The following is a 13,846-nucleotide window of genomic DNA, read 5'->3' as shown; positions in this document are numbered from 1 at the left end:
CCAGTGATTTCTTGGAAGGCCAGGTTATGGACAAGTGGAAGATGTGCACACACGGTGATGTGAAATTTGATACTTTACTAAATGAACAACTGCCACTTGATTTAACATTCTCCCAGTTTTCTGTAGAGTTTAATTTGGTTCAAATGAAGAAATTAGTGTTACACCCATGCTTGAGGACAAGCCAAACTGCATGACTTCACATCGCTTTTAGAGCAGTATTGAATTACATAACTTCTTAGCTTGTTTGCTCCCAGCAGCCTGAGATTCAGGATTTTCAGAATTGAGATTTGGGCCTGAGGAGAGGGTTTCCAACTCCAGGGCTGGCCAGACCTTGGTGATGTCACCTGAGGAACACATCTGTGTTCTTTCAGTTGGTTTGGCATCTATAGGAGAGAAAATCCCATGTTGGAGGGAAAGCCTAAGAGATTATATTGGGCCTCTTTCCTTACCACTAATTTTTTGCTTTTCTGTTTAATTATGTCTGTTCTCTTAGGCTGAATGATTTTCCTAGTTCTGATCACACAGCACAAAGTCTCTCTCAGTACATTCTGTTCCTTTTACAAGGTCTCTGCCCAATTACAGGAACACACTCATCTCTTCTCCAAACAACCATTACTTGCTGAAATAAAGAAACTAACTACAAAGTATTTCAGGGAAATAAAGACTCAATCAGGGAAAAACCTAAAGCAACCCTTTCATTTAAAAAAGCCAATTAAAAAGCATTACCTTTGCAATGTTAAGTGAAATTATTTGTATATATTGATATAATTACCTAGTATTTATATTATTTCTGTAATCTCATCAGATCTGGTTATTATGCTCCAAAAGAGGCACAAAAATAACATTTCCTTTACTATCTCTGACCTGACCTGGCACGTTAGTAAAATCAGGGTCCTAGTTTTCTTTGTTCAGCACAGAGGATGCGGTTGCAGAGACAAAGGAAGGACTAGAGAATAGAGTGATGATTTAGTAGATTAGCAAAAAGAGATGCAATCTAATTTTTGCTAGAATTACAAGGTAATTGTCTTTGATAGAACAATGGCATGTATTAGCTAAAGTTCAGAGACAGTTTTGCCATGATGTGCTTGAATTCCTAGTCTTTTGCTTTTATGGGCCCTTTCTAAGACTTTGAATCTAATTTTGTATTTGAAATTTTGCTTCATTTTTTTTTAAAGCAATCCTCCTCCCACACACATTATATGTGTTTCAGGGAGTTTACAAAGCATAGGTCTATCCATAGTCTAAGGCTTAAGTCTAAGCAAAAGGAGCACAGCTCAGCTTATTCCCAGATAGAAAAGTAATGTCATCTCAAGACTAGTGACTACAAGGAACAGTGAGTTTTTGGCTTTTTCTTTTTATTCTCCCCTAAAAATGGTAGAAAATGTTGTTGTAGGTACATTAATGAAGATTTCTAAGGGCTGAAATCATTTCATACAACAGCCCATCTTGCTTAGGAGTAGGTTGTGCTGTTCCACTTAGTGGTGCTTTGCTTGTACATAACCATCAGTTTCATCAAGGGCTTTGCCAGTGGGGCTTAGGTAATATTTGTACTTTCATTACCACATTTTTCAGTCAGCACCACCTTTTATGTTGAATTCTATAGAATGTGAATATTCAACAAATTTTGACCTACAAAAACTGCATTTTCATAAGGTATGACCTAATATAGTTCAATCATATGTAAATTACAAAAACAAAGATTGGTAATATTATAGCTAATGGGTATCATGTAGTCATTGTTTATAAACAGAGCTGCTTTCAAATTCTTCACCAGAGGTGTCTACTAGAAACACAAGAATACAAGATGCAAATGTGAGCCACATATGTAATTTTAAATTTTCTGGTAACTGTATTAAATAAGTGAAAAAAAAACAGGTAAAATTAATAATATACTTTATTTAATCCCATATATTCAAAATAGTATTATTTAGACATGTAATCAATATAGAAATCAATATAAAAATACAAAAAAGTACAATCTTTTTTTGTACTAAGTCTTCAAAATGTGGTGTATATTTTACACACCTGGCATATCTCAATTCACATTAGCCATGTTTCAATTGCTCGATGGCCACATGTGGCTAGTGGCTAATACAACAGACAACGAAGTTCCGGACCCTTCACCAACAAACTGAGTGGTCTTGGACAAGTAATTTAAGCATTCTGAGTCTGCTCACTTCCCTTTAAAATGGAGTCATATTTTTTTAAAAAACTACATCCTAGTATTAAATATGAGATTAAATAAATTAAAAGAGAGCAGTGTCTGGTAGATACTTAGAATACTGTAGTTATCAATACTGCATTATCATGTTAGGGAGTGGGTCATTAAACTAGCCACTGTTCTCTTTTACTTTGAGTTTTAGTTGGTGGACTTCAGCAAAGCTTAAAATGAACATTTTCCCTGTAAATAACTTCTGTCAGTCCTGTAACCAAAAGGTTAACATATAGAGTTATAGAATATTCTCAGGAATTACTGATGTCCTGATCAATTTATGAGATAAGGGTCTGGAGGTTTTACACATTTAGTATCAAGGTGGAGAAATACGAGCCCAGGTTATAGTCTGGAGGTTAAAAGTTCATTACAAGATCTCCAAGAAACCAAAAACAGAACAGGCTTGGAAATATTGTAAGCTTGCCTGCCATTTACTCAGCCAATTACAGAAAAAAACACTAAGCAAGGAACCTTTTCGCGTGTCCATTCACTTAACAACGACAAGGGCACTAAAACACACAGACAAAATGCTATAGAGCAAGTATTCTCATCTTCATTTTAAAGCTAAATAGAGGCCCAGAGTTGCTGACAAATTTGCCAAAGTTTGTAAGGCTGTTAGGTGGCTCTTTTCATCTCTCTGATTCTATGATACCTTCTATTCTTACTCATCAATTAAATATAATGTTGCAGTGATAGGTCTGGGACTAGCCAGGCTGCACAGAAGCATGAATGAATGAGTTGGGTGACAAACTTCCTCTCTCTATGAGTTTACTATGAAAGATCAAACACAGATGAGATTGCAGACAAGGGAAGCATTTTCTCTTCTCCCTCAATACTCGAATTGATGGTTTGTTTCTAGATGGTGTTTAGACAACACAACAGGCACACACTAGTTTTTTCACTAGACAAAGCAAGACAACCAGATTGAGTCACAATTACTATTTTTATTATTCCTGTTTATTAAGAGATTGGCAACTCATTTGAGGAGTCTGGTTTTGTAGGTAACAGCCAAAAAACTTGGAGGAAATAGGGTGGGTTTTTTTGTTTGTGGTGCAGTGGTACCAGTGAAACTGACAGGCGAGTAGCTGATCCCAACCAACCAACCCCAAAGAGCACGTGGCTCTTGTTATATCTGGCTGGCTCAGCAACTATCCAAGTTATGGGGCTACAGGGGATACTGTCTAGACCAGTTCTTTTGGCCCTGGCGTTGGCAGAACATAGAACCAGAAAGCCAAAGCATGGTGCAAACATCTCTCTGCATTTTTTCTGGTCGGCAGTCAAGCTGGATGGAAACTAAATCTCAAACAATTACCAAATACCAATAAATAAAGGAATAAAAAGACTGCACAGGGATTTCTTCCATCCTTGATGAATATGGCCTGACTCTTGTGCTTTAAAGCATGACTTCTGAAGTGACTATCCTTAAGGGAGAAAGCCGAGGGCAATGTGAAATGTGGTATGACTTTTCCAGCTTCAGATAGTCTTACTGCATCACAGGTGTTTTCTAGACTCGATGATGGTACTGATAGGAAAAAGACATCCATGTATCATTGAAATAATTTATTTACCACTAGAGCACCACAAAAACAGACATACATCGTGTTAAAATACAGCGTAATTGGTCATCAAAATACAAAACAGCTAATCTTATATTCCATTTTTTAACCATGCCAACGATCAAATTGTACTGCTGATTAACACAAAAATAATTGCTGCCCACTTGCATACTAGCACTTCCCCCCTTCCTTCCCACCTCCACCCCCCTCCCATGGCAATATTTACTTATGGGAAATAAAGACCTTATAGAACCCCCAAATTTAAAAAAAAAAAAAAAGATTCAAGAGATCTTAAAATAGAGCATTTAAAATATTATCAGTGCATTCATGAGGAAAGACAAAATAATACAAAACAAAATGCCATCCTATTTGAGAGGAAAATACCTGCAGAAATAAAAGTGATTTACACATAATTAATAGAAAAGTGGAAGACAAAAAATATAATCAACACACACTCAAATCTGGGATTGGGTTACATCCAACACAAGGGCTGTTTACTATTATGGCATCCCATCTCTTGCTTTTCCAGTTTTCAAACTTGCAAATCCAATTCTTTATTTTAATTAATGGTCAGGAAATTCCGAAAAAGAAGTAGACCATATCAAACAATTTCACTTTGGATTCCCACCTCCTTATGCTGCTCTTTAGGTGAAACTGCAAATATTCCATTGCTTTACCTATTAATTTTTATTATAAAGCTAAATAAGTGACAAGTGACAAACTGACATATTCTATAAACCCCAACATGAGGATACCTCTTCTGCAATGATGTGGCAAATTATTTATTAAAGCGAGGTAAACTTTAGCCTCAGATATAGATAAGTCTCACTCAGAGGAAAGAAAGAATTTTTTGATCATAGGAAAAATTGGCTTGTGCCTTTTCACCTTCAAAGAACATTTATAAAACCTTAACTTCAGTGAAATACACAAAATGACTTATGCTAACCTGGACTTTTTCCCCCATTTGAAAAATCGACTAAAATGTGTATGTTTCCATTTCCCACTGAATATTAAAAGCCTGACTAAAGAAAAAGAAGTTTCCTATGAAGTGTCCACTTTGTAATAACAATAGGATTTTATGAAAATATTGATTAAACGAAGGTAGAGAAACTTTTCTTAATCAAGATTCTGAGTTTTAGATAGAACCTTAAATCCTTGCTAAAACTAAAACATTTTACCTCAATCTTCTATGTATCTGTAACATTCCTCCTTTTCCTAACATAAAAGTTTGTTAATGTCTGACTTGGTTAGTAACGATGCTTGGAAGATGAAGGAAGACCACTGAACTCGAACCCATCTTTTTTGTAAAATAAAAAAAAAAGGACAGGTAGACCCAGGTAGCTTATGTCATAATAATGAACAAAACACAAAGCACAAGTAGGGCAAATGTTATAAAAAATGCATCTGTAGTGCAAGTCAAAATATAGGGGCTTTACTCAAAAGTACTGGCCAGCTAAAAGAAACATACATTTGTGAGTGATCATTAAAAAGAGCTCAAATTTAAGTCAATCTAAATCGTAGTTGACATTATTACAGAATATAAAAAATATGGTAAAAATTTACACATTACACATAAAGTAGTTAATGTTTTGATTTAATAGTTTGCAAAAGAGATCTGCAGATGTGTTTTCAATTATGCTGGCTTCTATATCCATCTATTTTAATAATATAGGTATGGTTACATATACCAAAACAAAGGAAAAAACCTATAGCATAGCTATACAGCAATATTTTAAGGTCTGAAGTTTGACCAGTACATGTCAAAACACTTCAACATTTCACTGGTTTACTAAACTGACAAAGAACCATTTACAATTAAAAAGAAAAAAAAATCTTACAGACTTATTCTGACTGAAAGTTTCTTTTATTAACAGGCTTTTTAGTTTTTGGACCTTACAAGAAGCTTCCTTAGGCAGCTGGTACATAACATGTGTTTTCAGGGTCTTTATCTTAATGCAGACTTTTTCGGTCATATAATAACTCACTTGGGTTTTCATCCCATTAATATGACCTCTTTTTTTCTGGCTCGTTTGAGTTCAAGTTCTTTAAGCCATCCATGAGTTTCTGGCAAAGTATTTGGTCTCCACTTTATACACCTGTTTTATTTTCCAAGGGCAATGAAACGTTCATTATATAGTAACACACAATAAATAACTCACTGTTAACTCTAAGAGTAAGAATGGAAAGGGTGCCTATTGCATAGCAATACAGAAAAATCAAGTGAGGCGTGGGATAGGAACGGTACGTACAGCAACTCCACTTAATGGGATTTTCCTGTTTTTTTTTTTTTTTTCTTTTTGTTGTTGTTGTCGTCGTCGTTGTTCACATAATTAACACTAATAAATTCTTCCAGTGTTTATTTTTTTCCTTTAAAAACAATTTGCTTCTTGTCTCTCTCACTTACAAAGTAGGTGAAATGTAGAATAAGGCCTTCAACTTTTTTTGTGTCAGACGCCAGTTTTAACAAACAGAACACAAACTTCCTACGTGTCTGAACTAGTACCGCCTTTTCAAAAATTTTTTTAACACTGACGAACCAAGGCTCTCTTATGTTTTCTTGTTACAAGCATCATCATTGTCGTCGTCATCATCATTGTAATTTTGATCTTGCCACTTTTCCAAGAAGTTTAGCTGCATTTGCAAGACTTTACAATCATATTAGAAAGCTGTTCAATCTTGGGTGTTTTGCCAATGTAGTAGAGAATGGTTAGAGGTTCTAAATCTTGGGACACGCAGCAAGGAGAAGCAGATGCTTCTGGATTTATGGTATTATATAAGCTCAGGACCTGAAAGGACAGGAGAGGAGAGACATCATAGGGAAAGATGGAAAATGAACACAATTAGTTTTTAAAAAACAATTTTGCATTGTTATCCGTCATCGCGCTGAGTAGGAAATTTGAATTATTTTCTGTCGTGAATTTCCTAAATTGCAGTCAAACTGGTATGTGACCTTAGCAATCATCAAAGTCATTATTTTCCCACACAGAACTCGTTTTTCACACATCTTAAGCAAATGATTCTGTAAGAGTCAGATTGGAAAAAACTGCTCATTCAACAGATTTTCCCAGTTTTTCCAATAAGTCTTTGCTCTGATCAGTCCTTGGCTGCACATACTTCCTAGGTCCCCACAAAACTTGATCCTTGTAGTATTTGGTCTTTTTTGTACACTACTCTGTAAATGAAGTTGTTTCTTGAGTATACGTTTCAATTCCATCTAGATTCAGAGCTCACTCCAGGTCAGGAACTCTATAGACTCTGCTTTTATCTTATAGCCCCAGTAAGTCTTCTCTGGACAAAATGAGATTCATGTACTAAGTGAAGAAATGAATACATGAATAAGTAGAAGAATAAAAAGTTCTATCAAAGCTCTCATAAGAGCTTTAATCTACCCTTGCGTAGAGAAAAAGACACCTGCAAGCAATGTGAAATCTTTCTACAGACCGGGCACAGTGGCTCACGCCTGTAATCCCAACACTTTGAAGAATCACTTGAGTCCAGGAGTTCAGGACTAGCTTGGACAACACACCTAGACCTTGTTTCTTTAAATAAATAAATAAGGAAGGAAGGAAATGAAATCTTTCTACGTTAAGTGTCTCCTCAGGCCAATTTAAGGTATCCTCAATTTTCATTAAAAAAAAAGTCTTTTTATTTAGCATTGCTTCATAGATACAATGATGCTAGAAATGACATAAAAGTGATCTCTAAGATCTCCTATAAGAAAGAATTATTCATTTTCTTATATTTTGCTTAAAACGGTCATAATCATAATCACAATCATAATCAACCCTCCATTAACTTTCTATGTGGTAAATAGTAGTTGCTGAGTTGGAGGAGTTAATGGCAAGTCCGAAAACAGGATGAAGAGACGGTTCTATAATTAGACTTATACCTTTAACCCCATTCTGTATCAGAGGGGTGTGCGACTTTTACTAATGGAAGTATGTAGGTTCCCCACTGATGATACAGAGACATTTCCAAGGATGCCATTAATGTGTTAGTCAAACAGCAAATGACCTTTTCCTCGAGATTCACTGCAATTTTTTCAGCCTAAGACAGAAGATCTGTTCAGCACAGCAACACTGACTACTTTATTAGCTACCTCTGGCTTCTTGGGTAACTGTCCAAACCACATATTTGTGACCATGACAGTTATTCTTCCTCTCTCCTTGAAAAACAAGCGTGGTCTCAGCCTTCACACACTCCCTCTGTGTATCAGAGAGGAGAATTATGTTTCTACTTGGCAACAGGGCCTTGCCCACATTACAGCTACTGCTGCCGCAGCCCAGAGGAGGCAGCCTGGCCAGAGAGCTCAGACAAAGGGACAGGCATGAGCAAGCTTCCCTCACATGGCCAAGCACACGGTCGCCCCCGAGTGCCAAAGTCTACAGGGGAGTTGGGAAAACAGCTGAAGGAAGGGGAGCCATATTTGTCAATTTAAATTCCAGCATATGCAGGCATTTATAAATAAATATACTTTATACTCCATGAACTCATGATTTTTCGTATGAACTAAAGAGGAATTTTTATAATACAGATTGTCTAAAATAATTGATAACCCCCAAACTCATGAATTCAGCTGAATGTAGTATGTGATCTTCTTGGCAGCTGATCCATTTTCCTATCCTGCAGTGAAGGCAATTTTTCTAATGCCTCTTTAATAGGGAGATTTACAGAGGCATAAAGAGCAGAATAGAAACCCTAACATTTAACCATATTTTGGGAATTAAACCCAGTAAGATAGGGCAAATGGAGGCCTGGTTATAAAACAAGGAGGCCTACGTGCCAAGCCTTGGTTTGTCACTAATTTTCTCTTTGGTCTTGGGTATCATCTAGACTACATGATCTAGACTCCAATTTCTTTTCTTTTCTTTCTTTTTTTTTTTTTTTTTTTTTTGAGATGGGGCCTCACTCTGTCACCCAGGCCGGAGTGCAGTGGCACGATCTCGGCTCACTGCAACCCCTGCCTCCCGGGTTCAAGCAATTCTCTGCCTAAACCTCCCAAGTAGCTGGGATTGCAGGCGCCCGCCACCATGCCTGGCTAATTTTTTTGTATTTTTAGTAGAGATGGGGTTTCACCATCTTGACCAGGCTGGCCTTGAACTCCTGACCTCGTGATCCACCCATCTTGGCCTCCCAAAGTGCTGGGATTACAGGCATGATTCACCGTGCCTGGCCCCCAACTTCTTTAAGAAAATGAAAGGGTTGGATAAGATGTCCTTTCTATCTCTAAAATCCTGATGAGCCATCAGGAGGAAGCATGTGAACAAATAACATTATTACATAGAAAAACTCTTCTCTAATCTTGCTGGAAACCCATACCATCCAATCTGGGAATTACCTTCTGAATTAACTCTATCTTCACTGAAACAACTTGATAAAATACTCAGATTCTCATTTACTTTGTGTTACATTTTTAAAAAGTAGAGAAACTAATTTTCAAGTCATTTTTACATATATCATCTTTTGTACTTCATATCAACTCTTGCGTTTGGCATTATTATTTTAAAGATAACTTTTAATACAGACATTCCTTCTTACTGATAAGAAACTGAGGTTTAGAGATGTTAAACTACATTCTGTCATACATTAGTAAATTGCTAGTGTATTTACTAATAATCACACACTCACTGGCATTAACTGAAATCCCCAGTGTTCTTTCTAATGTAACAGTCCCTGATGGAGATGACAGCAGATTTTTTTTTTTTAGATGGAGACCTGGGTCCTGTCACACTTTATCTATAAATGATACTATGTGACATATTGATTTTAAAAGGGTGTGCTGTTTTTGGCTATTTATGCTTATAGCTGTTAAAAATATAAAACTCATGGAGGCAGAGAGTAGAATGATGGTTACCAGAGGCTGGGAACAGGGTAAGGGTGAAGAGAAGCTGATTAATAGATACCAAAATACAGTTAGATAGAAGGAACAAATTTTAATGTTTTATAGCACAGTAGGGTTACTATAGTTAACGATAATTTATTGTATATTTTTAAATAACTAGAAGAGATGACCTGGAATGTTCCCCAAATGAGGAAATGATACATTTTTGAGGTGATGGATATCCTAATTACCCTGATTTCATCATTACACATTGTATACATGTATCAAAATATCACATGTACCTCATTAATATATGCAAGTAGGTATGAATAAAAATTATTTTTGAAAAAGAATATAAAATAAAGAAAAAACCAAACAAAACTTCCCTCCAGTTGTTTATAACTGGGCAGGTGAGACCTGTGGTTTGAAACTGATCAGTGTCACTTTCTGATTTCATCTACAGCCTACATTCTTCCTCCTCATCTATTAGGGGAGTGCGAAAGTAATCTATTAGGGGAGTGCGAAAGTAATTGCGGTTTTTGCCATTTTGCCATTACTTTCAATGGCAAAAACCGCGATTACTTTTGCACCAACCTAATAAAAGAATTTCTCCAGTACCCATACATGTGTGATGGTAAAAGGGCACCAAGTTAATTACAACTCATTTGGAAATACTATCAGCAGGTGCACATGGTAACCCAAGAACAGAGACAACAGGTAAGCTGAACACTCACCCTGCTGTGCTGGGTGTCTGAACTCCATAAATACGGGCACGCTCCAGCACAGAAGTTGGCATTGTACCCTTTGGGTTCGTGTATCCATTTCCACCCTAGATCCCTCTTGAAATCAATGTAAAGTGGACGTAGGCAGCAATTATCCTGCACATTTCTGTTAAAAAAAAAAAAAAAAAAAAGCAATGGAGATTTTAAAGCTGATTCACCACCTCACTCTACCACCACCTCACCCCAAACCAGAAAAATGACTCATTCATTTATTCAACAAACATCTAATGAGCAAACACCATGGGCCAGGTGTTTTTTGTTTGTTTGTTTGTTTGAGACAGAGTCTCGCTCTGTCGCCCAGGCTGGAGTGCAATAGCATGATCACGGCTCACTGCAACCTCTGCCTCCCGGGTTCACGCCATTCTCCTGCCTCAGCCTCCCAAGTAGCTGGGACTACAGATGCCTGCCACCATGCCCGGCTGATTTTTCATATTTTTTGTAGACACAGGGTTTCACTGTGTTAGTCAGGATGATCTTGATCTCCTGACCTCGTGATCCGCCCGCCTCAGCCTCCTAAAGTGCTAGGATTACAGATGTGAGCCACTGTGCCTGGCCCATAGGCCAGGTTTAAACGGCTTTACTGTAATCTTACGTGACTTTCATGATAGGGTGTTGTGTGTGGTGATTTGCTGGACTGCTTGCCCCTATGAGTTCTATACCCTGACTTCCTTGTCTGTGACCTGGAAAATCATACCTTTACCTTCAAGTGACCAGATATAATCAGGGAGTGGCTGGGCATGATGAAGCCCTTTCCAATCAACACTGGGCAGTTCTGCCATCCAGCCTCTATTGCCCTTTCAAATACAAAATGAAAGGAGTACAACAGCAATTTTCAAAGAACCGTCTAAGGCATTTTCCTTTGAGAATCGATCCTTTATTTCACCACATGTTCCCCAATCTAGGAATGAACCAGAGATCAAGAAACATGCAGTCTTGCTGAGGGCAACCACTGGATCGGGCAATCAAAAAGTGCAGCTTTACTCCTGGCCTCTGACCTTTTGAGTCCTTCATCAGTGAGGACCCTTCCCTGTCCTGTACCTCTCAAAATAAGGAAAGAGCCCTCCTCTCACGGAGACCACCTAAGAACATTCACATTCTCCCTCCATGCACTCATGTGGGAATGGGAAATAAATTCTTCTTGCTTCTCTCATATGCTGTTGCTAAAGGCGTGACACATGGCATTCTGCTGCCTCATCTCTGTTACTATGACAGAAGTGTGACTATAAGCACTCGAACTTGGTGAGGGTGAAGGCATCATACAGATGGTGGGTTTTTCTTGATTAAGGAGTTGACATCACGCACCTCCAATAAGCTTTTATTTGTTCTGAGGGGCTTTTTTTCTTCTTCAGCGCCAAAGAACTTCAGAGGAATGTTGGGGAAAAAATTCAGGGGGGCTAGTTTTCTCCCTTCACACTTGGTTCACTGCTAAAGACCTGATGAATATAAGCCTCTGGGAAGAATGGTGGTATGAGATACAGGAGCTGTACTGCACTCTATCTGGTCTTAGTAATGAGTTCCACTCGGGTCAATACACGGTAGAAGAAAGGGCAAAGGCAGTGTAAGAGTTAACAGATGCAATTACTTGATTTTATTTTTATTTCCTTTACCTAAAGCAATACGCCGCATCCAAAGCACGCTTCTTCCGCCGGTTGGTCTGTTGTGACTCAAGTCTGTAGGAGGGCAATAACATTAGCAGGAGATGTGGGGTCTTCCCACTGTTTTTTTTCCTAGTGGACTTTATAGTTTTCTGATCACCACTGGTATATGTGGAGGTGCCATCAATACCTTGAAAAAATGCATTTGGGTAATAAACATTTAGCTTCACCTTCATCAAATATAATCAGCCATATTTTTTTCCTTTGTATATTGTCACAAATAGCAGTGATGACCACCAAAGCAGCATCAGCTGGCAACAGTCATTCCCCATGGAAATAGATATGGCACAACAGGACTTCGACTAACCCATGTGACAATTAACACTTCTAAATGGGGCTCTTGTCAGAAGGCAGTTCAGTGTCAAAGCCAGGGCTGTTGGTTATGAAAGTCACTACAGAAGCAGTCTTTGACCTATAGTCCAAGGGCAATCTAGGCAGTTTATTTTAGTCAATCCTCAGTTTAGGCTGTGTTCAAGTCCTCGACAACTGAACACATGGCAATAGAATATGCCTTGTCACCCACTGGTTAACACTCTTCCTAAGACTACTAAACTCAAAAGACTTTCCTAATGAACATAAACTGAGACTTAACTGAATTGGAGTGAATTAGGTTCAAGTGAAACAGAAGTCACCCTTACCTAATGCTATTTTGGGAAGCTGTGAAGAAAGGGCTTTTTCATTTATTTTATGGCATCCTCAACACTTTCCTGATTCCATCTGAGATTTAGAAACTTGAGCTCCCCAAAGCATGCTCAAGAGACTGCCAGTTTAAGCATTTAATCTCCACACTCCAGAGAATCATGACTAGGTTAGAGACTGAAATAAATCTCTAGACCTCTGGGAGTATTTTTCCATGAGCGAGCACTGCTGTAGTCTTCTAAAAGTGGATGGAGGTCCTGGGTGATGTTAGGAGGGCAGGGAAATCAATTCTCTGGCCTGGCATTGTGGGCAGATGCTGCATTGGCACATGGGCAGAGATTTCCTCTCACCTCTCATCATCCAACAACTCATCATCTAATACATGAAGTGACTTGAGGCCTTGGTATCTCCTCACTCTCCATGACTTTTGTCCAACTTACTTAAAGGTGAGCATGGGGAAAGCCAAAACCTTTTTATGTGTTTATAAAATTCTGATAAGGAACCCACTTGAAATATTGGGTATGGGCTAGAAAAGGTGGAATATTCTTATACATGGAAAGTTAGTTATGGGAGCTGTAGCATGAGGACACTCTTTCTTCTGTGAAATATGGTTGTCAGTTCCTGACATTTGGCTTGGGGGATTATCATTGAATTTTCTTAAATACATTCTATCTTTCTCTATAATATCAGTAGAGATGGAAAGTTGGTTTGCTACAATGAAGAACAAAGGTCTTAACTTACTACTGGAGGGTTAATGAGTTAATAATCAGTTATTATTGACCAAGTCATCACTGGACATTGAGAATTATAAACGGGGAACCTATCCCATTCTTCCAATCCTTTCTCCCTTCACATATGTATATCCAACCATATCATTGTCCAAATGAATGAAATTCCCCAGGCCTCACCAGTCTCATTTTCACATGCAAACTGATTTTATCCCCCATGAGATTACCAATATAGACCCCTCCCTCCCCCACCTCATATGACCAAGTTTCGGTTACCTGCAAATCTTGCTTCTAATTCTTCGCTTTTATTTGGGATGATGTAATTATTAGATGGTACAAAAGTGCAGCAGGGACAGTGTAAGCTTATTTTAAATCCCAGGTTCCTGTCTGGAAAACATTAAGTCAAGGAGGTCATTTGTATGTGTGTCTATACCCTTAAATCTGCAATCAATT

At 37.9% G+C, this 13,846-nt stretch overlaps 1 protein-coding gene across 3 annotated transcripts in view; it reads right to left on the bottom strand.

Annotated features, from left to right (window-relative positions):
* Positions 1 to 3,759: 3,759 nt before the first annotated feature.
* TGFB2 (transforming growth factor beta 2) overlaps positions 3,760 to 13,846 on the bottom strand; it is a 96,500-nt gene continuing 86,413 nt past the window's right edge. The window contains exons 5-8 of one of the 3 annotated variants that reach the window (XR_001439574.3): positions 13,670 to 13,780; positions 11,979 to 12,041; positions 10,324 to 10,477; positions 3,760 to 6,554 (exon numbers count right to left, since the gene is read on the bottom strand). Coding sequence is in view for 2 of the 3 variants with exons in the window: in XM_015114984.3 (XP_014970470.1) it covers positions 6,396 to 6,554; positions 10,324 to 10,477; positions 11,979 to 12,156; positions 13,670 to 13,780 (602 nt within the window). In the remaining variant the exon portion in view is untranslated. 3 annotated transcript variants of the gene reach the window in all.

The sequence above is a fragment of the Macaca mulatta genome, chromosome 1, assembly GCF_049350105.2.
Source record: "Macaca mulatta isolate MMU2019108-1 chromosome 1, T2T-MMU8v2.0, whole genome shotgun sequence".
NCBI classification, from domain to species: Eukaryota; Metazoa; Chordata; class Mammalia; order Primates; family Cercopithecidae; genus Macaca; species Macaca mulatta.
This window is presented reverse-complemented; position numbering and strand designations above follow the sequence as displayed.